Source organism: Melanostigma gelatinosum (assembly GCF_949748355.1).
Source record: "Melanostigma gelatinosum genome assembly, chromosome: 23".
Taxonomy (NCBI): Eukaryota; Metazoa; Chordata; class Actinopteri; order Perciformes; family Zoarcidae; genus Melanostigma; species Melanostigma gelatinosum.
Window position 1 is genome coordinate 7,122,073 of NC_136656.1, and position 22,837 is coordinate 7,144,909.

The window sequence follows — 22,837 nt, forward strand, 5'->3', positions numbered from 1 at the left end:
CAGCCCCTTTAAGAATACTTAAATATGATGAATTCAGACAATGGTGGAAAAAGCAAAGATAAAATGTGAGAAATCTTCAGGGTGTTACAGCCTGTATGGAGGCAACGTGTTTTGTGTCCATATGTCTATTTAACACACAGCAAACACACTCAACATGGAGACTATCCAAACATAAGTCGACCAGTAATTATAACAAACACCACAAATATGTGATCATGATCACATTTCTTTTAATACAAAGGAGGAACGCATGTTTATTAAGTTTTCACAATGTAGTCTCATTTAATCTGCTACCAGTTTTACAGTTAGTGTTGTGAGGTCAGTGCATAAAGAAATATAAAGTAAGTAATAAAGGGATAAGCTCTATGTGGAATGCACCATTGTTACACGACCATTGACTGACGGGGATGTAACAGAAGAATGCCTCTAAATGTAAATGGCAAAAAAAAAAACACAAAAATAATAATTAAATAAAAAAAATTTTTCCATCCTTTAAAACCAATACAAATGCAATTGCAAACTGTAAAAAATGCTTCCCATTACACAGTAACTTCCTCTTCTCTGATCTGCTGTTCTGAATAAAGCTAGTGTGAGACTGTAGTCTCACACAATTTGGGCCGAGTCCACTGAACACTTCATGTTAGCCTACAGCTCGAGGACAACCGACGACTAAACTCGAAATACTGGTTCTTTAGGGGGCGCAGAGAGGCAAGTATTTCTGCGTATTTACATCTCTTAATGATTAAGTGGACACATACTATGCCTTTTGATATTACAGAAACCTTCGTAAAGCCGCAGCTCGCTCCTGATAACATGAGGTAAAAAAAGAAAAACACAAAGAAATCACAAGTGCTACCTTTTCATTGACCGCAAAGACGACACAGAATTACGATACACATACACTCTTATCAGCTATCAGTCACACAACTCTCACTGTCACGGTCAGGATGTGTGTACCATCATAGCTTCCTACGGTTCACCTTACACATGGCGTCCTACAACGAAGCAGTAAAACAAAGCATAAGTCACACAACGAGTAACAGTTGGGGGGGGGGGGGGAGTGGCCTGATATGACATCACAGTTTAGCAGCTTTAACTACTTGACTAAATAGCCCTAATGGTTATATTTGTGAGTGCTTTAGGGGAAGAAAATCATGTTGGAGGTGCTCATTTGCTCGCTATAGCATGTAGACCTTCATTAACTTTAAAATCAACGCTTTGAATCACTACTTCGTGCATTAACGCGAGGCATTTGTGGAACTGTAACACCTTCAAAGCCCTTCAATATTAGTGTGGGGATTTTGCAAAGCTCAAAGCTGCACTATATGTACCACCGAATAGCTGCTACGATACTCCTTCATATGAAAAAAAACTAAAACTAAATATTATCTCACTGTCAGAATTCACTCTACGTAGATGATAACCCCGGTTCTCAACCACAGTCTGCAAAACAATCACAGGAATGATCAGCGGTCTGCTTTTCGTCGCACTATTTGACCTGTTTGTGAGCCACCGTGATCCAGAGTTAGTCGCTACCCCTGCACTACATTCTTCCACTCGCCCAGCTTAAGGTACTGTTGATTCTAGTAAGGCTACGATCTGTGGATTTAGTGAGTGTGCCCTCCGAATGTAGTGGTCCTCCGCCTCGCTCACACATCCCCATCCTCGATTCGAGCCAGCTGCCTCTCCAGTAGCTCTATTCTCTGGCTCTGGGCGAGGACGACGGCTCGCAGGGCCTTCATTTCTGCCAACAACTCGTTCAACAATTCGTCCTGCAAGACGGAGAGAAGGAACAAGTCAGAAAACAAACTTGGAGCACTTAAATTGTTGGTACGGTCACTACGTCTCAACTCGCCTCTCTCTTCGGCCTTTCGGTGTTTCCATCCGTCTCCCTTGTGGCTACTCGCGGCTGTGGCACCTCTTCTTCCGCCTCCTTGGCGGCAGAGCAATGTGTGGATGTGGGGGCTGCTGCGTTGCCTGTTGAAGGCGGGGCGGCCCCGGTCCCAGAGTCCTGCGAGTCCATCTTAGGTTTGCTTCTGAGGGTGTCCCTGTGCTTGGACGGAGGAGCCGAGTAGCCGCCGCCCAGAGAGACCAACAAGGGCGGTGCATCCTGCCCGGCGATCCATTCGTCGGCCAGGAGAGCCGGCTCTGAGCCTGCTGTGTCCGGGTAAAGGTCTACCTGAAACAGATCTGACTGGGGAGGCGAGACGGAGAAAGAAAAGTGTTTATTATACAGTTATGGATAACCTTCGTGGCATGCAAATGCTGCTTTCACTTCCTTTTTCAAAATAAAAACATGCACGCTTACCTTTCGTGGTACAGTCATAGAAATGGGTTCCACTTTCCTTTCATGCAGTTTGTAGAACCTACAGAAGACCAGGAAATGAGTAATCTCATTAAAAACTACAGCGCCCAACTTTTATAGGCTGTTACTGAGCCTTTATTTAAAATGAAACTATGCGTTGCATTTCCTGAATATGTTCTGTAGGAATTTGTAAACATAAAGAAAGCCTTACGCTTTAAGCAAACTTAACTCAAAGAGGAGTAAGTGGTGCATTTGTTGGGGACTATTTTCAGCTGCGGAGTAATACACATTTGATGTGAGAGTAAGAATGTTCCTAGTAATAAAGGATAAATGTGGCTTATTTATTTATTTGTATTAGTTGTAATAGATGACGAAGCTACACGAGGTTTTGGCTACACAGGCAATACTTAGTAGGAGCAATTTATTGCTGTCTCAGGAAAAATACATAATTCATCGCCAGCCATTTAAAAATATTTTTAAAGTAATTAAAAGAATATCGAGGAAAACATGACCAAGCATATTTACCTGGCAATTTCACACTTGTTGACATCGACACCTCTTTTACTCAGGAAGCCTGCTCCTCTCTGCGGCTCCTTGCTGCTGTACAAGCTGAGGAAGTGAACATACGGGGATTCGTCTGTCACCTCAAAGTACCGGATGGTGCAGTCCCCCTGAAAGCCAGCAGAGAACCGAATTAAGACCACTGAGACAAAAATGAAATCGATGCAAATTTTGAACATTTGTGTAATTCTGTGTGCGCTCAACACAATCCGTAGCGTCCTACCTTTCCACACAGGTACACCATGTTTGTGTCAGGGTCATAAAAGGGTAGAAGGACCCCGTTACTTGTGTCCATCTCCTGTACTGCCATTGGCTCAGAGAGATCCTTCTGTAAAGAACCAAAAAAAAAAAAAGCACAAAACATTTATTTTATAACACAATTACTTCCCACACTGACTCTGAAAGTTGGCATTGAACAAATTGTGCCCTGAAGAATCATTCAATAAGACTGACCGTATCCCACAACGCCAGCTGTCTCTCACTCATGCGGCTAAAGCCTGTGGTGAGGATCTTCCCGTCGGAGAGGAACACGGCTCTCATTGGCCTGGTGCCGTCATGGACCTTCTCCTTCACCTGGGAGAACAAGAACAGGACATTGCAAATCGGAAAGCCCCAGCATCCACACGCACGGCACAGTGTGGCATAACTCTCTTTTGTATGGCAAGAAACGTGGCATCACCTTGAGGACGGTGCCCCGTCGCGGGTCGATGACACGCAGAGCCTTGTCCTTGCAGACGGTGCAGACGGCACTGCCGTCCTTGTTCCAGCAGACACTGTAAATGAGGTCCGGGTGGGTGTCGTTCAGCTGGTACACAAGCTCCCCCGTGCCCACGTTCCACACACAAATCACGTTATCGCAGCCTGGAGAGAGGAAGACACAGCGCCCACCGATCCTTTAAGTCTAAGGTGGAAACCTAGTGTACGACTGGACCATGTCAATGTGCTAAATTGTGACCAAATTGTTACAGCACTAGTGAATTCCTGGATGTTAAATGTTCACCTGCAATTTTCTGTCGTGTTCCCACTGACATTTGTTTACAAAGTGTGCTGAAGTAGCGTAACACATGACGTGTTAGCACATAACAGCCACGTTTCTCACGGTTATTGTCGGTATTTATTGACACGGGGAAGTGAGAAGGAAAGACTGTGATGAGTGAGGTTACCTGCAGTCAAGAGGATATTGAAAGCGGTTGGGTGCCAAGCCAGGATTCCCACTCTTTTACTGTGTCCCTCCAGGTTCACAATGGCCTCAGTCATTGGGCTCGTCAGGCCCCCGTCTGGGATCTGCCACACCTTCAAACCGCCGGGCACAGCAGACATTTGTTTGTGAATGTGATCCATTCAGGTGCACGAGAGCTACTGTGGTTTTTAAGCAACGCATTGACTTACAATAGCTTCTTTGGTGACTTTGACGGAAACGCTCTTTAGGCAAACGCAATGAGGAATGTTCGGTTGAAAATCTTTATACCTAATTTCTGCTCTCTTACCGTATCGTAGCCAACATATATCCATCTTCTTATATAACTATTGGCAAGAAAGAGGGAATACAAGAGTTAACCTACCTTTACTGTGCAGTCCTCTGAGGCACTTGCAATGATGTTGTCATCATGAGGAGACCACTGGATGTCCAGCACCGGTGCTGCATGGCCGCACACCGTGGGACACGCCTGGTCGACTCTGCCGCTCTGTGGGAGAAAACAAAACAAAAAAAGTTAAGCTCACGACACTAGTCGGTTAAACCTTTGTTCCCTATTGGTCTGGGACCTGTAAAAGTGCTGCGTGTGCATTAGCCGGACATGGAGCGAGGCGTCGAAAGACTTGCTGACACATTGCTTTTAGTAGCAGAGTGGAAGATAGGAAACATGATAGAAGCTTTACAAATAAGAGATTGATCCTCTTGTCTATTTGACGCCGATATGAAACCGAGAGGGGTCGTGCACCTTGCTGATCGGCACAACGAGGAAGCAGCCTCCTCCGCTGGCTTCGATGATGACGGCGATGAATTTGGGGTTGACCGCGCAGAGGCCGGTGTCCCACGTCACGCGGGACACTCGGACGTCGTCGATGCAGTGCTCAGCTTTCCACGCCTGGGCGAAGACGTGGCGGAACTTGCTCTGCCGGACCACACCGCGCCGGAAAGACATGTCTGTGGAGACGATTTACAGTTACAGGCACTGCTGCACATTGCTTCAATGACTGTTCACATAAGAAACAAGAAAACAAACAAAACAAAAAAATGATCAACTTTTGGCTTGAAGCATTTCTTTTCTGACTTCTGCGATTCTGAATTTGACCTGCGTTTGTTCAAAGTATACTGCAGTGCTCATAATGTCAAAATTGATTTTTTTCTTTTCTGTTAATGTGTAACTGGACGATGTCTCGTTATACTTTGAGTTGAATAATTAGCTGTGTTTTGTAATCCCATGTGAGGTGGGCAAAATGTTTGACATGGAAATCAAACACACCAACACACACACACACGATAAATGACTTCTTTAGTCTTTTTCCATTCCTAGAAAGCGGCACAAATGACCTCCGATGTGGCTTTAGGTTGTCAAAACAGCAGGCCAAATTCTTTCAGACCGAGAGTCTGTCCTGAAAAGCTTCAGTGGACAAAAGGGCATGATCCGCCTGAAACCAAAACATGCCGTGGCACAGTGAAGGGGGGGGGGGGGGGGGGGTTGGGTCAGAGCTAGCAACTCTATGCAGTCTACCTAACGCTTCACAGTTGTCAAAGCAAATTGTATTTTAGCATGTATGCAGGTTGTCGTTTCCATCCCCCCCAGTTGCTTGCGAAGATAAAACAGCTCCACATCCATGCAGCTGTGTATAGTAGTACACTTCCATCCGTGTACGGCCATTAAATACTATTCTCCGATTGTATAACGGTGGTTTTAATTCCCTTCTATATAGTTACAAGATACCCACATAGTATTGTACACCATTTATATTAGTTTCTATTGTTGCCTGCACACAATGCGAGCAAATATGGCTTTTTGCGGTGCGTAACGGTATGCGTGCGCAGCAACGCATAGTTAGTACCAGACAGAGGCATTTTAAGGAAACGATAAGGTTCTTATGATCGAGCACAATAGCATACCTGGCTTTCGACTTATCCTAATTGGACAACGGATCGCTAAAGACTCGGGCGTGACGAGGCCAATAAAAATAATCCTCCGCCAGCAGCAGTAACGTAATCCTCTACTCCAGGCAGGCGTTCACGTTGATTGCGCAGACCTATAAACAAAACACGTCCATTAGAAATGAATGCGCATCCGTGCCATACACAAAAATGCAGCTATTGATTCTCATGTTAGTTTGTCAGTAATTACGCAAGTCGGATGTAGTACGAGCCTGACCTGACAGCGCATGCCCCGTGCTGATGTAGAGCTAAACATTAAACGACGCACGGCGACGCCGAATGGAGTCAAGCGGATGGAGTCGGAAGAAGTAGCGCAGACTGGGTAGCGCTAAATGCACACGGCGTCCGTGTTCGCCCCGTCTCCCCCTTTTGCAAACGACCAATTTGAAGAGCGTAGCAGAATCCCAGACACTTCCGCAAATGGCAGGATATATCAAAGACTACGCAGGGGAGTCAAGAGGGAGACCGTCCGTCTACATCCGGGTTCCTGTCTGCCAGACCGGATGTGTACGCATTTGCAGAAAACACTACATACCAATGTAGCCGAGGGTTATGTTGCACCTATACTTAATAATAGTAATAAAATAATAACACGGGGCTCCGTAGTCTGCACCAAGATGGCAACCACTTTATTCTCTTTTCACACACTCCACAATAACCTTTTTCCTCTTCCCCTCTTTCCGTTGTATCCTTCACAATAAAAGCCCCAGACACATACACGGAAACACGGAAACACTGCTTTCTAGAGAACTCTTAAATAAGTACTTTACTCAAGTACAATTTTGAGGTACTTGTACTTTACATGGGTTTTTCCCATTTTATGCTACTTTATACTTCTAGTCCACTGCATCTCAGAGGCAAATATTGTACTTTTTACCCCACTAAATGTATTTGATATCTTTAGTTACTTTAAAGATTCTTAACAACAATACAAAATATAATCAACAATTATTTTATCATGTATTATTATACGGTTAAAATAAAACTGGTGGTGAAATTCACCAGCTTCCTGGCAGTATATATCGTAAAAAAAAAAGAAAGAAGCTCTACCTTTACCAGCTGCAACATTAAAGTGATACTTACAGATAGATCCATTATGCGAAATGGGCCGTTGTGCAGAATGAGCACTTTTACTTGTTGTACATGAAAAGTCCATTTTCAAGCTAATACTATTAAATACAGGACTCGAAGACGTAGATTGATTCATTCTTGGTTAATGCTTGGTTGCGATACGAGCGCTGATTGGCCACCGCGAACAATTCCTGGTTGATTTGTGGTTACAGGTGGAAATTTGATTGGCTGTCACAACCAATAATTAGCTCGACTCACGAGTGTCAAGGACCGCGACTCAAACATTGGACCGTTTTGAGGTTTGTGCAAAATAAGCAGCTTTTCGTTCAGACAGAAGTGTGTTGAATGCGTTTCAGTGTTTCAGATTGATTTGAAAAGGCAATTCCTAGACATTACCTCAATTCAATTCGCTGGTTTCTGTATATGTTACTAAGATAAACTAGGCTGCAGTAGCAAACTACGTGGTGACTCGGTAGGGAACCGCAAAGCCACGAGTTCAATACCCCGCAGGTCCGAAGTTCTGAGTGTTTACCCACCTCTACCAGTTCACTGTGTACTCCGAAAAGTGAACTGTAATCACATCACTTGTTACATATTGACCCTTTGAAGACACGTTTTTAATCACTGTTACATTTTCATTATTCTCATTTTGCTAGAGTTATTGTTTTCATAAGTAGAGTGTTGTGAATGGAGCTTCAGCGCCACCTGCTGTTTAACATCTCACAAGGCAGGTTCATTATTTGTTCCCAAATGTGTTGTTTTTTGGAGCAAATGTCGGTTTTCGCTCGAGTTAACACACCAACGTCCATAACTTACTAACAGTCTACAATCCATACCTATCCGGGCCCTTTAATACCACAGTACATCAAGAGTGCCTATAAATACAACATAACTTCTTATATGCAACAAGTGGCTCCGTGGCGCAATGGATAGCGCATTGGACTTCTAGGTTGATCCGAAGGGATTCAAAGGTTGTGGGTTCGAGTCCCACCGGAGTCGAATTTTTGATTTGTGTGGCCCTGAAACCCTACAGTTCTTTTTATGTGAACTGAAATAGTGTCATTTGAAAGGTAGAGAGCCAGCTTGTTCAAACGTTTACATAAATGTAGAAGGGTTACTCTCATTAATATGCGTTCCTATCTGTAGTAAATGCGCTCTAAACATTGTACTGTAGTTTGCATATATTACAATATGAATCTATTTGACGTTATATAGCTGACATAAATGTTAGTTTAGCTAGCTAGTTAGTAGTAAAATAATCTAATGAATGTGTAAGGAGCGAGATTCAATCAAGGTTGTTTCCAATTGTATCCTTCAAAATAAAACATTATCATGATACAAATCATAGAGTGCACTACAGGAACAGTTATCAGTTAATTTACTGCTATTCTGTTATTAAAAGCACGCATAAACGAATGCATTTATGGGCATGTATATAGTACAGATGGTATATTTCGATCACTTTTAACTGAGACTAACATTATGACTTGTTTTTATGCGGGAGATAATACCGACACAATGTGCTATTACTTTGAAGGCAAAGAAACGGTTTCGTCCGGAAAACAATGTCGCCCATCTGTTTCCAGACGAGACCAAATTATGTTACACCGGGTGTAACCAACGAGCTAACGTTAGGCTAGTTTGATATAGCTAGCTAGCTTTAGATTCTTACCCGCGTACGCAGCTGTATGATGAACACTAAACACACGATTATAGAGGGATACTAATGGAACTCGTTGGTGTCACTTTATTTTACAACCACCACGCGGGTGTCGTCGACGTCTTCGGTTTAATTGTTTTCATCATTAGCCGATCCTGTGCTGGTCAGTTAGCTAGTTAGCCTCTTCAGCTAGCTAGGTACAGTAGCGTATGGGAGTCAAAGTTAGCTGTGACTTCCCCGGGTGTCTGGTGGACTGATCTCACATTTTCGGACACGTCAAGGTAAACAGTCATCCGTCGGCGAGCTTTAAAGCGAGCTAGTGAGTTAATGAGCATTTTGGCGGCGTGTCTTTTGCTTTTTACCATGTAGTGAATGTGCACGTCAGCTGGTTAAGTTCGAGAAAACACGACATGTTGGTGTTTTCTGTACTTCATGAGCTGTTACTACTGTGACTCCCACTGGCCTACCCGGAGCTAACGTCGGCTAGCCTCTGGTGTCATACTCATCAATATGTTGGGAGTTTTATCAATTTTTTTTGTTGATTGCACAACTGTCACATTTCCCTGACTATATTACAATCACATGTTGTTTTTTTAAATATTGGCTGCTGTGTCAATTAATAATATTTATCCAGGTCATAGGCAATTAAGAAGACAGAATCACACTAAGGGGGTTTAATCCCTCTTTTATGCACATCTTTAATTCCGCCTTCAACAACTTTTCTTAGTAAAAGTTTTAAAACGTGTCAGCAGGGGATCTGTATTGATTCCATGGTTAATCTTTTACCTGTCATACCACACTGAAAAATCAATATCAATCAGCAGTGTTTTAGTCCCGTCACTGTAAAATGAAATGCTGAGATGATTTAGTATTAATGTAGGACTGTGACTAACTGATTGCAATTTCACAAAGTCCAAGTCGACATATGAACACATCTTGTCTTGTCTGACACACACAAGATATTAACTTTGTTATTACTAAGAAAACCAGTGACAATATGCTAATTTGAGAGGCTCGGAGCAGCAAATTTGTGGTTTTGTTTGCCTGGAATAAATTGAACGATGAATCGATGAACAAAATAGTTGCTGATTAATTTGGAGGCAGTCTGCTTTATTGTTTAATACTTTCAGGCCCAGTATGAGAACACAAGCCCTGTCATTTAAAATAAGATTTTTAACTTTTAATTTCCCTTCAAGGTTCCTAAAATCTGTCTCTTGATTTTGGGGGCTGTGATGTCGGAGCCCAAGACCCCCACCCCCACCCCTGCTGGCGACACATACAAAGGATGGGTGTTCAAGTGGACAAATTACATCAAGGGTTATCAGCGGAGGTGGTTTGTCCTGAGCAATGGGCTTTTGTCCTACTACAGGTAGGCTTTCCTGTAAAACACACCAAATTGAAGGGTAGCAATGATCATGTCACCAGAGAAACCAAACTACTGATCAGCTGTTGATTAAGCAGGAAGGCAATCAACCTCAATTTATTCACTTTTATTTCCTCCTGTTGAATTTCGTTGTCTGATCGAAGCCCAAGTTTTGATATTGTACTCACCGAAACACAATCAGTACACATGCTGGTTTTTTTATGCTTGGTTACATTTTCCTCAAAATGTCGAATCAAACCCCCTCTGATTATTAGGACCCAAGCGGAGATGGGCCACACGTGTCGAGGCACAATCAACTTGGCCACAGCAACGATCGCTGTGGATGACGCCTGCAACTTTGTCATCTCCAATGGCGGAGCACAGACCTATCACCTGAAGGCCAGCTGTGAAGTGGAACGCCAGCGCTGGATCACTGCCCTGGAACTGGCCAAAGCCAAGGCAGCATGCATGCAGGCTGAGTCAGGTACAACACAGGCAGACGGGGGTGGGGGGGACAAGTATTCAGTGTCTTGTGAAAGCCTTTTTATTCTTAAGTGTTTTTTGCTGTGATCATAAACAGATGACTCGGGGGATGACTTCTCCCCATCTTCCCCGCCGGTACCACCCGGACAAGGTGGCGGATCACAGAATTCAGAAGTCCAGTCTGCTCTCAGAACACTCGGCAGCAAGGTGGAGGACCTCAGCACCTGCAACGATCTAATTTCAAAGCATGGCTCTGCCCTCCAGAGGTCAGGCTTTACCACACTATTGCTCTCTCTCTCGCTCTCTTTCTCTCTCTACATAGGAATGAAGGATCCAAAACACATACATCGAAAACATGACATGAAGAAAACCTTCTTTGAAGTAATGGCCTTGTGTCCAGAATATCATATCACTGTTGCTTTGATTTGTAAACGAGCACGTAAATGCACAAACACTGCAGTTGACGGACAAAACAAGCACGAGTTATAATAATAAACCTATTCAGCCTGAGGCTGATGGCCTTTTACAGTGTGATTTATGGTCCCAACTCCTTATTCACGTCGTACATTTTTCATATTCATTGCAGGTCTTTATCAGAACTGGACAGCTTGCGTATGACTGGAGAGGCTGGGGATAAGATCCGCCAGGTGACAGAGAGGGCCACGCTGTTTCGCATCACCTCCAATGCCATGATTAATGTAGGCGTCGCCCTCCTCGCTCAGTTTATCTATTTCTTGTCTGTGTTATAATGTACAAGATTCTCATATTCATTGAATGTCGCGTTCCAATGGTCTCCAGTTTGAACCCTGTTGGATGTTTTGCCCCCCCCCACACACACACACACAGGCGTGCCGAGACTTTCTTGCCCTCGCTCAGGGTCACAGCAAGCGGTTGCAGAAAGCTCTTCAAGCGGAACGGGACCAGCGGGTCAGGCTGGAGGAGACTTTAGAGCAGCTGGCCAAGCAGCACAACCACCTGGAGAGAGCGTTCAGAGGGGCTGCACAGGCTAATGCTACTTCCGACAATAAAAGTAAGATGTGACCACTGCAACAGGCAAAATGCTTGTCATGGAAAGGTTAAAAAGGGTTAATTCATAACTGTAAATGGGTTTTCAGTCTCTGCTGGGCCGGGAAAAGGTGAGGCCAGCGACGAGGACGACGACAATGAGTTCTTTGATGCCATGGAGGAAGCGCCTGAGTTCATCACTGTGCCTGCAGACCCGCGGTTCCACAAGTCAGTGCACACTCATTCGTCACACTGCAAATACAGCCACACAAAGAGTTTATTGTTCACTGTTCAACTCAGTTGTTGGTAGGACAAACAAGTATGAGATGTGATAAATTCACACGGGTTGATGGCTTCACCTCTCCTTTAGTCAGAATTAAGAGTCCGTTGACCCAGTTTATGCTCCATTTCCTTGTATGACACACTGGCAGTGAATGTAACCACGACGTTTTCAGACACTTACAGATTCTCTTTGTTTTTAAATCTCTTCACAGGAGGTCGAGCAGTAATATCAGCGGTTTCAACAGTGAAATGTGTCCCGATGATCAATCGGTAGGTTTCATTCTGTCCTCTTAAGATAGCTGTTAAAAGACTGGTTCACTTCATTAACATGATTCTAACCATCATTTACTACTATAAATATAAATTACAAAGATGTTTTCAAAGAAACACAGTAAATCTTTGTTATTTCCAGAAATATGCTGTTGCGCTTGTTTATTGACAGAATTTTCTGCCCTTTTTAGCTTAATGAGGAGCCTCTCGCGATGAACCCGGAATCTCCCTCACAGGAGTTGGTACCACTGAAGAAGAGGCGGACGCGCATCTCAGACAAACCCAACTACTCTCTCAACCTGTGGAGTATCATGAAGAACTGTATAGGCAAAGAGCTGTCCAAGATCCCGATGCCTGTGAGTATTCTCTTTAGAGGTTACTGCGAATCAAATGCGACTTCCAGTGAAAGGCCTCGGGCAGTTCCACCTCCTCTTCTAAAGCCACCATTAGCGGCTCCCTTTTTTGTCTTTGTATTGTCTCCAAAAATGCTTTCACTGTGAGAAGCGAACAAAGTGATGCGGCCACAATCGGTACGTCACAGACCTCTGGCAGCAGCATTCTATTGTGACGTGGGTTTGATGAAAACACTGCAAAACACCCTGTAAGAGTCATCGGTGGTTAACATATCTCTGTTGAGAGGTTGAATGACCAATCAGAAACAAGTACTATTAATATTAATATTATATTAATATTAATATTCCACGAGACAAAAAACAAACAAACCGGCCACATCCTCTGTTTTTTCATCATTATTACTGCTTATCGTTGTTTGTAGTCTCACTACCTCATCTTTCCTTCTTTTCTTTTGTCGTTACGCATCAGCCAAAAGCCGTCCGCGTCACAAACATACCCTCACCTAATCTTACATCAAACTCAACCTGATAGTATCATACAATCATACAATGTGCTCATTATGCAAACGGTACATGACTATATTGAGCCCGCTCAGTATCTATATTGGTCACAAAAGAGGGATCCTTATCAAGATACTTTGTTTAAAGTATGTGGTCATGTTTTTAGATGAGCCGATATATCGTGATCACATTTAACAAAAAAAACAACAATATCGGCTTCAAGAATCCAGTATTGGTAGGGCTATTGTATAATATAAAATGAACTATACTGTATATGTTATATAGTATAAGTGCACGCCGTATATTTCCATGTGTAAGTGGGCGTGAGAGTATAATTTCAAGCTAAATGTTATGGGCACTGTGAATGACAGGGACCGCTAACATCGATCCATCTCCGGATCGCTCCACTCTCTAGGTAAACTTCAACGAGCCCATATCCATGCTGCAGCGGCTGTCGGAGGACCTCGAGTACCACGAGCTCCTGGACAAGGCCTCCAAGTGCCAGAGTCCGCTGGAGCAAATGTGCCACGTGGCCGCCTTCTCCGTGTCCTCCTACTCCACCACCGTCTACCGCACGGGCAAACCCTTCAACCCTCTGCTGGGAGAGACGTACGAGCTGGACCGCCGGAGAGAGAGCGGCTACCGCTCCCTCTGCGAGCAGGTGAGAGGCACAAGTAACCCGGAACGATGGGAGAGATAAATCCAAGGAAGTGAAACAAAGAATGAATGAATGAATGAATGAAAGCCAGGGAGGAAGGCTTGAGAAACAATAATCCCACTGACTCAGCGTTTTTGACAGTGTGTTGCTTCCTTTTTGGATTCTTTGACGGATAAACAGAGAAGGAAGTAATATGTGTCGAAAGAAATCCTGGCTTGAATCCCATGTTTATCATAATTGACTGTTAGAGGAGTCGTGGTTAAACGTGACATGTAACATGATTACATCTTCGATTGTAATTATTTGTGGTAGCAAACGTGTCATGCTTATCATAGTGGCGGCATTGTGACATACGATACAAGAATCTGATGAAAATATCATTTTTGTGATCATTTGGTGCACACAAAAGGGGAGGGCGACAGCAGGACATCGATCGGAGGCTCATTGTGTCCGATCCAGTCTCATGTCCGGTGATCATGCAGCTGCGGAGGAGGCCGGTGTTTTGAGCTGCTTGATCACTTGGTTTGCCTTTCGACAAAGTGACGCCGAGGAATTGTTGCATCTCAACCGATAAGCTGTTGAATTGTTTTCCGAATACTTGTTGACAGCCCGTCCTTTGTGATGCGTACGGCTTCATTCTATTTTTAAAACCAAATGTACCCATCACGTCTTAAACCTTTTTCTCAGGTGAGTCACCACCCCCCCGCAGCAGCGCATCATGTGATTTCTGATCGTGGCTGGACCCTGAGGCAGGAAATCACTGTTGCCAGCAAGTTCAGGGGAAAATACATCTCCATTATGCCGTTAGGTAAGACACGGTGCGGTTCAGAACAACACTATGCACGCCTTTGCGGCCCGAGCACAGCTGCGGGTGTGACTGTGTCCTCGCAGCTCTTTCTAAACTCGTATGGAATGCACGAGTCAGTCGGTGTTCCTGTAAGAGAGAAGTTCACGAGGCCTGCGGAATGTGACAGAGAGCACACCTTTTGTCTGTTGAAAGGTCAACCGTACGTTTTGTTCGGTGAGACTTATTCACATTTCCGCCGTCTCCATTTTGTTTTTCCTCACAGGCACAATACACGCAATCTTTGAAAGGGGCGACAATCACTACACGTGGAAGAAAGTTACCACCACCGTGCACAACATCATCGTAGGAAAGCTATGGATCGATCAGGTGAGACTGACGAGAGTTAAAAGTAGGGTTGGGTATCGTTTGGGTTTTTTCCGATACCGGTGCTAAAACGATACTTTTAAAACGATACAATATATTAACTGTTAACAGTTTACAGTATACTTAAATAAATATAAATAAATACAAAACACACACGCACTCTGTACGCACACTACAGCTTCAAACTTCAGCAATTATTTTGTCGATGGAGGAAGTCAGTAGCCTGCCAGCCGTTTGACAGATCTCGTTTTTTTCAATAAATCACGGCCGAAGCTTCGTTAGAATGATGGAGGGGTTTGTTTCTAAGCGCGCACGGCTTGTCCGGTTGTAATAATATTGTGAGTGAGGAGCCTAGGATGAGCTAACCCAGGACGGAGTCATCAGAGTAGTGTAAAAAAAGTATTTCAATCGGCTCAGGCACCGGCACCGCACCGGTTTTCGGTACCCAACCCTAGTTAAAAGTAAGATGCCACATTTATACATACAATTTTGACGCATTTGATGTTTTGTTTTTTATACACTGGGAAAATTGCACAGCATTCTTTTCTACTTCTTATTGTTGACAATGCGCCTTGCTTTGTGCTAGGTGACACACAAAGCGGTGCCAGACTTACATGAGTGTCTTCATTGTCATGCTCCCAACCCTGAATGGAAGTTTAAACTTTTACTCGTGTTGAAAATGTCTCCGCAGTGTCAGCGATTTACTTCAAAACTTTCTTTTTTCGTCCTTTCTGCCAGTCGGGGGAGATTGACGTGGTGAACCACACCACCGGAGACCGCTGCCACTTGAAGTTTGCGCCTTACAGCTACTTCTCCAGAGATGTTGCCAGGAAGGTGAGGGGGGGGGGAAGGCCGCGACAGCATGTGATGTGTGGCTGGCAGCCCCCGACTTCAGACCCATGATGCTTCACTCCCCTGTTAACCCTCTCTCTCTCTCGCTCTCTGTTCTCTCTTCAGGTGACAGGTGTGGTGACGGACAAGGACGGCAAGGCCCACTACGTGCTGTCGGGCACGTGGGATGAGAAGATGGAGTTTTCGCGGGTAATGCAGAGCAGCAGAGGAGAGAATGGCACGGAGGGCAAACAGAAGACCGTCTACCAAACCCTCAAAGCCAGAGAGGTTTGGAGGAGGAACCCTCTACCGTAAGTACCATCAGTGCATGGCCAGGTGTGCGCAACGTTGTGCTCTAAATATTGTGACGGACTGAAAAGCACTAAAAACACGTCAGTGATCCAGCTAAAATGTAATCATACCACTAAGGTACTGCCTTTCTTGTAGAACTACTTGTAGCTTGAGAAGATATAGTGAGTCTCTGTAGCGCCGGTCTGCCATCGGTCCAGAGAACGAAGAAGTAGAGCTGGATCTATGGTCCATGTGCGTTTGGATTAAAGGTCTACTCGGCCCTTTGACCTTTCAGTGCTGGTCTTCCTCTTTGCTCTACCACAGTGAGGGAGCGGAGACCATGTACTACTTCACTGCCTTGGCGCTGACCCTAAACGAGCACGAGGAGGGCATCGCTCCCACCGACAGCCGGCGGCGGCCCGACCAGCGTCTGATGGAGGACGGCCGCTGGGACGAGGCCAACTCGGAGAAGCAGCGGCTGGAGGAGAAGCAGCGCAGCGTCCGGCGGGAGCGAGAGAGGGAAGCTGCCAGCCAACGCACCTCCAGCCAGTCAGAAGAAGGTGAGTGTCTAGTGTGTTATCTGTGTTCCTCTCTACCATGCATGCGGGAAAATCTTGGAATCAAGGGGAAAACAAATTCTATGATTCCCCCTTTTCTCTTCCAAAAGCTGTCGAGGAGGACTCGCTCACTGATCCGTCCTTAAAAAGCAAGTTCTACTACATTGCCGCCTCCTCACGCTGTCATTTCCGTTTGAATCTTCTATCTAGATTGTTTCGTCTCTTTTTTTTTTTTTGCGAACACAATTTGTCTTGTCTTCCAGGCGCGCCTCATAACAGCTACCAGGCACTTTGGTTCGAGCGCTGCGAGGACCAGATCACAGGTGAGCAAATCCATATCTATAAGGGAGGCTATTGGGAAGCCAAGGACCGTGGCAGCTGGGAGGGCTGTGTGGACATATTTTGACCTCGGCATTGACGGCACAGTGCCCACAAAGAGACTGATGCATCGAAGTCCATCCCCCCCACACCTCCCACCTGGACAGTTGACTCCCTCCAGTGGCTCTCTGTTCTAAGAGATCTCCAGGACTGTCGCTGCTGTCTGATCCAGCGGGGGAGCAGGGTTTCCCCCCCCCCCCCCCCTTTTCATCCCATTTCGGTTCCTGTCTCCTAGAATCTTAGCACCTAAACACCTTGTTGCCGTCACACATCGGAAAGGACTGGAACAAAAACAAAAATGTTGTACTGCATTGACTCTGGGTCAGGCTGAGAGGGGAGGAAATGAAATGCGCACTGCTTCCAAATCATGGGTTGATCATTGTTTCTAGTCTCTCCGCTCAAGTCTCAGATCAGCAGCAGAGCAGGTTTTGTGCTGAACACCCTGTGAGATAATATAGTGTTCCTGTTGTCATCCACAGCATTGTGTGCTTTGGTTAAAAAAAACAAGGGGTTAGACCTGGTTAATATATACAATTGTGTATAGATATGATTCAAATAATTTCATTTAAAAAGTCAACTGGTGGCCTTCAAGACGTTAGCGAGGATTTCTTGTTTATCTCTCTGATTTAGTGTCTTAATGTAACGAAGTAACGGTTCTAGTGCGTGTGTGTGTGTGTGTGTGTGTGTGTATGACTGCATATCTGCTCTTCCATCACTTTACAACACTGCCGCTGTGCAGGACACGGTGTTTAAAAAGAAGCGATTGTCTGAAAGACAGGTTGAACGTCCATATCCATGTATAGTAGGTGGAAGAGATTTATTAATTTTTTCTCCAGCACAAAAGGCCTGATGAAGAAAATGTTGATGGTGGAAAGTTTGATTTGGCTAACGGGGCCCTTTCTCTTTGCCTTCTCTCGTTTTTAAAGTACATTTAAAGTGGATTTAAGGTTTCTTGGATAAAAATTCTATCTTTGAAGAAGTAGGGAAAAAGACTACACAACGAGCTTGTTCCAGTGCTGAGAAAATCTCATAATAATTTCATAATAATTATGGAAATTACCATTTAATATTGGAATAATATTCTTTTCCATTTTGTACCAAGTGTGATATATTTTTTGTGTGTTGAGAGGAACACATACAAATAGGCAAAGGAAAAAAATTCTAAATAAATGCTTGTGGTGAAAATTGACCTTTTGTATCTGCTGAAGAGTTCATACATATGCAAATACATTTTGACACCAAAAACATGGGATATTGTGTGTGTGTGTGTGTGTGTGTGTGTGTGTGTGTGTGTGTGTGTGTGTGTGTGTGTGTGTGTGTGTGTGTGTGTGTGCGAGAATTTCACAATTTTGTTTGTAAGTGTACTTAAAAATTAATGAAACAAAGAATTTAAAACATCGCAAACAACTATGATTTTATAAATGTATAGAAATTCATTTAGTATTGACTGTAAGGTAGTTGTATTTTTGGTTCCAGTCATGTTATTGGAAAGTCTTCATTTTCAGAAAAAAAAGGGAGTTTCTATACTTCACTGAGAGGGGAGATATGACATTGTTCAGTATTTTGTATAAACACGGAAAAAGATAATGTAATAAACAAATGCTGTGATGTCAAAAGAAATAGCTTTTCATGCTACTGTTTGATTTAATTTGCTCCGTTCATTATTAATCGGGTCGCAAAATGAACGACTTGCCAGATCAATTCTTTTGGGAGTTTCTGTCATTCAGTAGGAGCTCAAGATGGGATGACAAATCTTGTCAATAAAAAAAATTAAACCCAATGAAAACAGGTCTGTGTTCCAGTTGAATTTGTTCTGTGCATTAGTTCATTTTAAATCAATATATGACTGAATTTTCACAGGTATCAAAATTAGATTTTAAGCAAACGCTGTTTTAAAAATCCCGTTTCATTTGTACGTTGTTGTTAAATTGCAAAATATAACATGAAAATTGTCCGCTTTTATTAAAATAATTGACAGTGAAAGCATGTTTTAACTGCTTCCCAGAAATGGGAGTATAAAAGACAACGAGGGGATATATGGAGCATCAAAACAGCTGCTTTAGATAAAAAGTAAATCTGGACTGACAAATCCAGGGCCTGGCCAGTTCATTCGCTTATTGCGGAATCATATTTTTGGTATTGGCGTTCATGTTAAGCGTAAACATCAAGAAGCTGCACCATAGACATGCCGGGGTTGGATATGTTTGAGGCATTTGAGTGAAATGTGTGTCAATAAAACTCACTGAATACAGAAATGATCTATTTTAAAAACGCCACTTGACAAAAGGAAAAACGTATTTCCATTCTGAAAAACGGGTATTAAAACAAGATTAAACCTACTAATCCTAGTTCTTCAGCATCCAAACTTGTATTTACAGTTTAAGATTGGATCCGTGTTTATTGTCCCTGTGAGAGGAGCGGTTTCTTTCACTGGAAACATCACAGGCGCCTCTCCTGCCGTGTCATGCCAGCAGATTTATTTTTAGCCAATATATATCTCTGAAAGGTAGACTGGAACCTACCATCCTATACATGGGGCAGAGAGAATTGGGGGGGGGGGGTGCACCACATCGCACTCAGGACACACCCTGCCTACCATAGAGTATAGTGCAGTGCAGTGGACAAGAGGTGGTAGAGAGGCGGTGAGAGTTTGCATAACAGGCAGCTATACGGCCTGTACAGAGGGAGGGATGGGAATGCTGAATCAGTGAAACTGCATGAGAGGGTGGGAGAGGGTAAACGAGAGAGGGAAGAGAGAGGGTAGACTGGGTAAGATGGACAGCACGAATCCTCTTCATTCATTTCACCTCTTGTTGGTGAATGTGGAGCTGGCCGTTAACCCTGTTTTACCTCGAGTCAAGAGACTTCAAATAGACTTTCAATCTCAGTGCGGCTTTAGAGTACAGTAAAGCCGGAACTGCCCCTTGACAGTTTCCAGCGAGCCCGAACGGCGAGGTAAGGTTTCAAAAATCAATGTCTCCGCTTTGTGTTGCAGTTGTTGTAGTCTACAATGTGCCCAGTGACATCAACACTGGAGTAAGGTATACCTCCCACTGAGTGAAACCAGGGAAATCAAAAATGCACGTGTCATCTTACGGCATTTGATATTGATGCATGCGGAATAAAAGCAGCGTACATGCAGAGAAAATACAACAGCAATCTGTGCGAGTGCCGCTCAAAACTAGATGCAGAATATTCAGCAATAGAGGATCACAAGATAAACGTCTTGCTGCAAAAATCCTTGCACTTTTTCCACTGTGTATCTGCCTGCTCTCGCTCAGATGGAGGTGGACGAGGTGGTGTGTTTGCCAAGGTTGTCCCGGGTCGCCGTGTGCGGCGGCACCCATGGCAATGAGCTGTCTGGGGTGTACTTGGTGAGAGAGCTGCTGAAGGTGAAGAAGGAAGTGATGGAGGAGGATGAGGAGGAAGAGCCTCTGTCGGTGCTGATGGTGCTGTCGAACCCCCGGGCCGTGCAGCAGTGCCGCAGATACGTCGACACCGACCTCAACCGCTGCTTCACTCACGCCACCCTCAAGTAAGGCGAGGAGAGGCGACGCTGCTCGCGGTTACTGTCGTGGCGACGATGATCTGATTGTTTCTCTGTCTCCCAGTGGTCCCACATCAGGCGACGTCCCCTACGAGCTGATCAGATCCCGGGAGCTGAACGCCACGCTGGGCCCCAAAGGGAGTTCTGCGGCAGTGGATCTTGTTTGCGACCTCCACAACACCACGGCCAACATGGGCCTGTGCCTCATCGCGTACTCCGACTGCGACTGGATCTGCCTGCACATATTCAGACACCTGCAGGTCAGCGCAACGTGTTCCGACTCACTCAAGTCAAATCAGTTCACCCTTGCATGTCTGAGGAACTTTACAGATTTGGGTACACTTAAATGGAACAAAGAACTGAGATCGGTAATGCCGATGGAATCTAAAGTTGAAGAGCGACTTGTCATTTTCAGAGGAAGATGCCAGATATACCAATGAGGTACATTCATTTTGAAGTCTCCAATAAAGAGTCATACTCCCTGGATTCAGTGGGGAAGCATGGCTTTGGTGAGTTTTTCACATTTACAATAACGCTAGTTTATCAAAAGCAACCGCTATGCTTGATGATCTGTGATATTTGTCATCTAAAAGCCATGGAGATCGGCCCCCAGCCCCACAGTGTGGTGAGGTCAAACATCTATTCGGCAATGAAAGATGGCGTGCAGCACATGCTCGATTGGGTTTGTTTCTTCAACTCAGGTACAATTTGAGCATTTTTGCTGCGCAACTCCAAAATGCCACAAGTCATGCAAACTTGTGTGCGTCTTTTAAGCCCTTTTTGGTCTCGTTTTAAACCCTCCTTTTGTTTTCAGGCACTGTTTTTGAAGGAGAGTGCGTGGATGTGTTCACCATGGTTAAACACATCGACTACCCAAGAGACAGTGAGACGCACAACATCACGGCCGCCATTCATCCTCAGCTCCAGGTACAGTCGGGAAACCTAATTGTACCTTCAAGCTTCATTGTCCTTCGGCAGATTTGAATGTCAGCTTAATTATATGGGTTTGAATCGACCAGGGAGTGGAAAAAATAACAAGGCCAACACTATGAATATACACAACCTAACACTACACGACAGCCAAACAAAATAAACGGAGCCTTTTGACTTGAGAAAAACAACATCCATTGTGTGCTTTGTGGCAGGTGATGCAATTATTTAACAATGGAAATGCCGTGTGTGTGCGTGCGTGCGTGCGTGGTGGAATTTGAATCGGTGTAAACACTGATCAGAACACTGGGTGGGGCCTCGATCACAGTCATAAAACATGCCTTCATACCAGCAACTGTAATTATCAGCTCTAAATTTAGATTATGAGTTGAAGATGCCAGAAAATGAGTCAGAAATCACTCATGTGTCTGTGACCTGAATAAACCTTAAAGGGTAACCCACTGGCTCCCAACCTGCGGTTCGCGAGGCCTCCCCGATTTTAAGAGGTGTGAGACAGCTTGCTGTAAAAATATACAGTTGGCCTATATCCATTTCTGCGTCGAAAACTAAATGCAATTCTTATTTTAAAAGTTTGGATTATTGAGGTTATAAACCTTGAAAGATCTCACAGGCTAAAGGGACGGAAAGGGTTAAGAAAAAGGATAAATGTGACAGTGATGTGTTGATCACACTGCAGCTGGTGTTTTGCAATATCAGCACAAAACAGGAATAGGGAACAGGTGGGTTAAGTTTAAAGTAGAATAGTACTTTGTTGTCGGGGACTGACGTGAATAACCGTTGTGAACTCCACCTCGTGGTTTTAAGGGTTGTTCAGTATGTGGTGTCACTGCAGGTGAATGACTTTTAATCATGACAAACAACCAGCCAACTCTGGATTTAAACAGGCACCAAACAGAAAACTCTGAGCTTCTAGCGTCACATTTAGCATCCATATACTATGAGAGTGGCCTCCCGTATATATCTGACTTCTCATCTAGCTACTTTCCTAAAATGTTGACCTTTTAAAACAGACCGCTTTTGTGACCACTGCTCCAACAACTACAGTAAACAGCTCGTAGGGACCTATAGTTTGCTGCCCAGCCGCTTTAACACCCCACATATAGAAGTGGAGATTGCTAAATCTCACAGGTGTTGCTCGTTAGCAATCAACCTAATTGACTGTCCCCTCCACACAGGACCGAGATTTCTGCCTGCTTCACCCCAAAGACCCGCTGTTCCAGACTTTCTCGGGGGAAACGCTGCGGTACAAAGGAAATGAACCCCTTTATCCTTTCTTCATCAATGAATGTGCTTATTACGAGAAGGGCATCGCTCTGTCGCTGGCGAGAAAAAGGCGCGTGATGATTCCCGCCATCCGGGTGCAGACAGAGCAGGAACGACAAGCGGCCGCGCAGGAATTTGCATCAGAGGAAGAGTGAGGATGGACTATAAAACACACCCGATATGATGAGACTGAT

At 44.4% G+C, this 22,837-nt stretch overlaps 3 protein-coding genes across 4 annotated transcripts; 2 read left to right on the top strand and 1 right to left on the bottom strand.

Moving 5' to 3' along the window:
- Positions 1-242: 242 nt before the first annotated feature.
- On the bottom strand, positions 243-6,428 carry coro1b (coronin, actin binding protein, 1B). The gene is made up of 12 exons (XM_079295957.1): positions 6,226-6,428; positions 5,967-6,103; positions 4,807-5,012; positions 4,429-4,551; positions 4,030-4,159; positions 3,546-3,727; positions 3,320-3,439; positions 3,090-3,194; positions 2,831-2,976; positions 2,309-2,366; positions 1,856-2,194; positions 243-1,772 (listed from the first exon to the last, which is right to left on the bottom strand). Exons 3-12 carry the CDS (start codon positions 5,008-5,010, stop codon positions 1,650-1,652), a joined length of 1,530 nt encoding a protein of 509 aa, XP_079152083.1. The 5' UTR covers positions 5,011-5,012; positions 5,967-6,103; positions 6,226-6,428; the 3' UTR covers positions 243-1,649.
- Positions 6,429-8,777: 2,349 nt separating this feature from the next.
- Positions 8,778-18,579, top strand: LOC306796224 (oxysterol-binding protein 1-like). 2 transcript variants are annotated; one of them, XM_079295055.1, is made up of 16 exons: positions 8,778-9,020; positions 9,936-10,108; positions 10,378-10,586; positions 10,683-10,851; positions 11,172-11,283; positions 11,432-11,615; positions 11,701-11,818; positions 12,085-12,142; positions 12,334-12,498; positions 13,412-13,657; positions 14,342-14,462; positions 14,725-14,828; positions 15,564-15,659; positions 15,783-15,967; positions 16,272-16,507; positions 16,615-18,579. In XM_079295055.1, exons 2-16 carry the CDS (start codon positions 9,972-9,974, stop codon positions 16,908-16,910), a joined length of 2,436 nt encoding a protein of 811 aa, XP_079151181.1. In that variant the 5' UTR covers positions 8,778-9,020; positions 9,936-9,971; the 3' UTR covers positions 16,911-18,579. The 2 variants fall into 2 exon arrangements, with proteins under 2 accessions (XP_079151181.1, XP_079151182.1); XM_079295056.1 differs by lacking the exon at positions 8,778-9,020 and having other exon boundaries at positions 9,948-10,108; positions 16,615-16,653; positions 16,768-18,579.
- A 1,584-nt stretch (positions 18,580-20,163) lies between these two features.
- Positions 20,164-22,798, top strand: LOC306796710 (N-acyl-aromatic-L-amino acid amidohydrolase (carboxylate-forming) B-like; the record flags this gene model as incomplete). Its single annotated transcript, XM_079295777.1, has 6 exons — positions 20,164-20,417; positions 20,494-20,689; positions 20,845-20,938; positions 21,023-21,130; positions 21,244-21,356; positions 22,556-22,798. 6 exons carry the CDS (start codon positions 20,164-20,166, stop codon positions 22,796-22,798), a joined length of 1,008 nt encoding a protein of 335 aa, XP_079151903.1.
- Between the last annotated feature and the right edge of the window lie 39 nt (positions 22,799-22,837).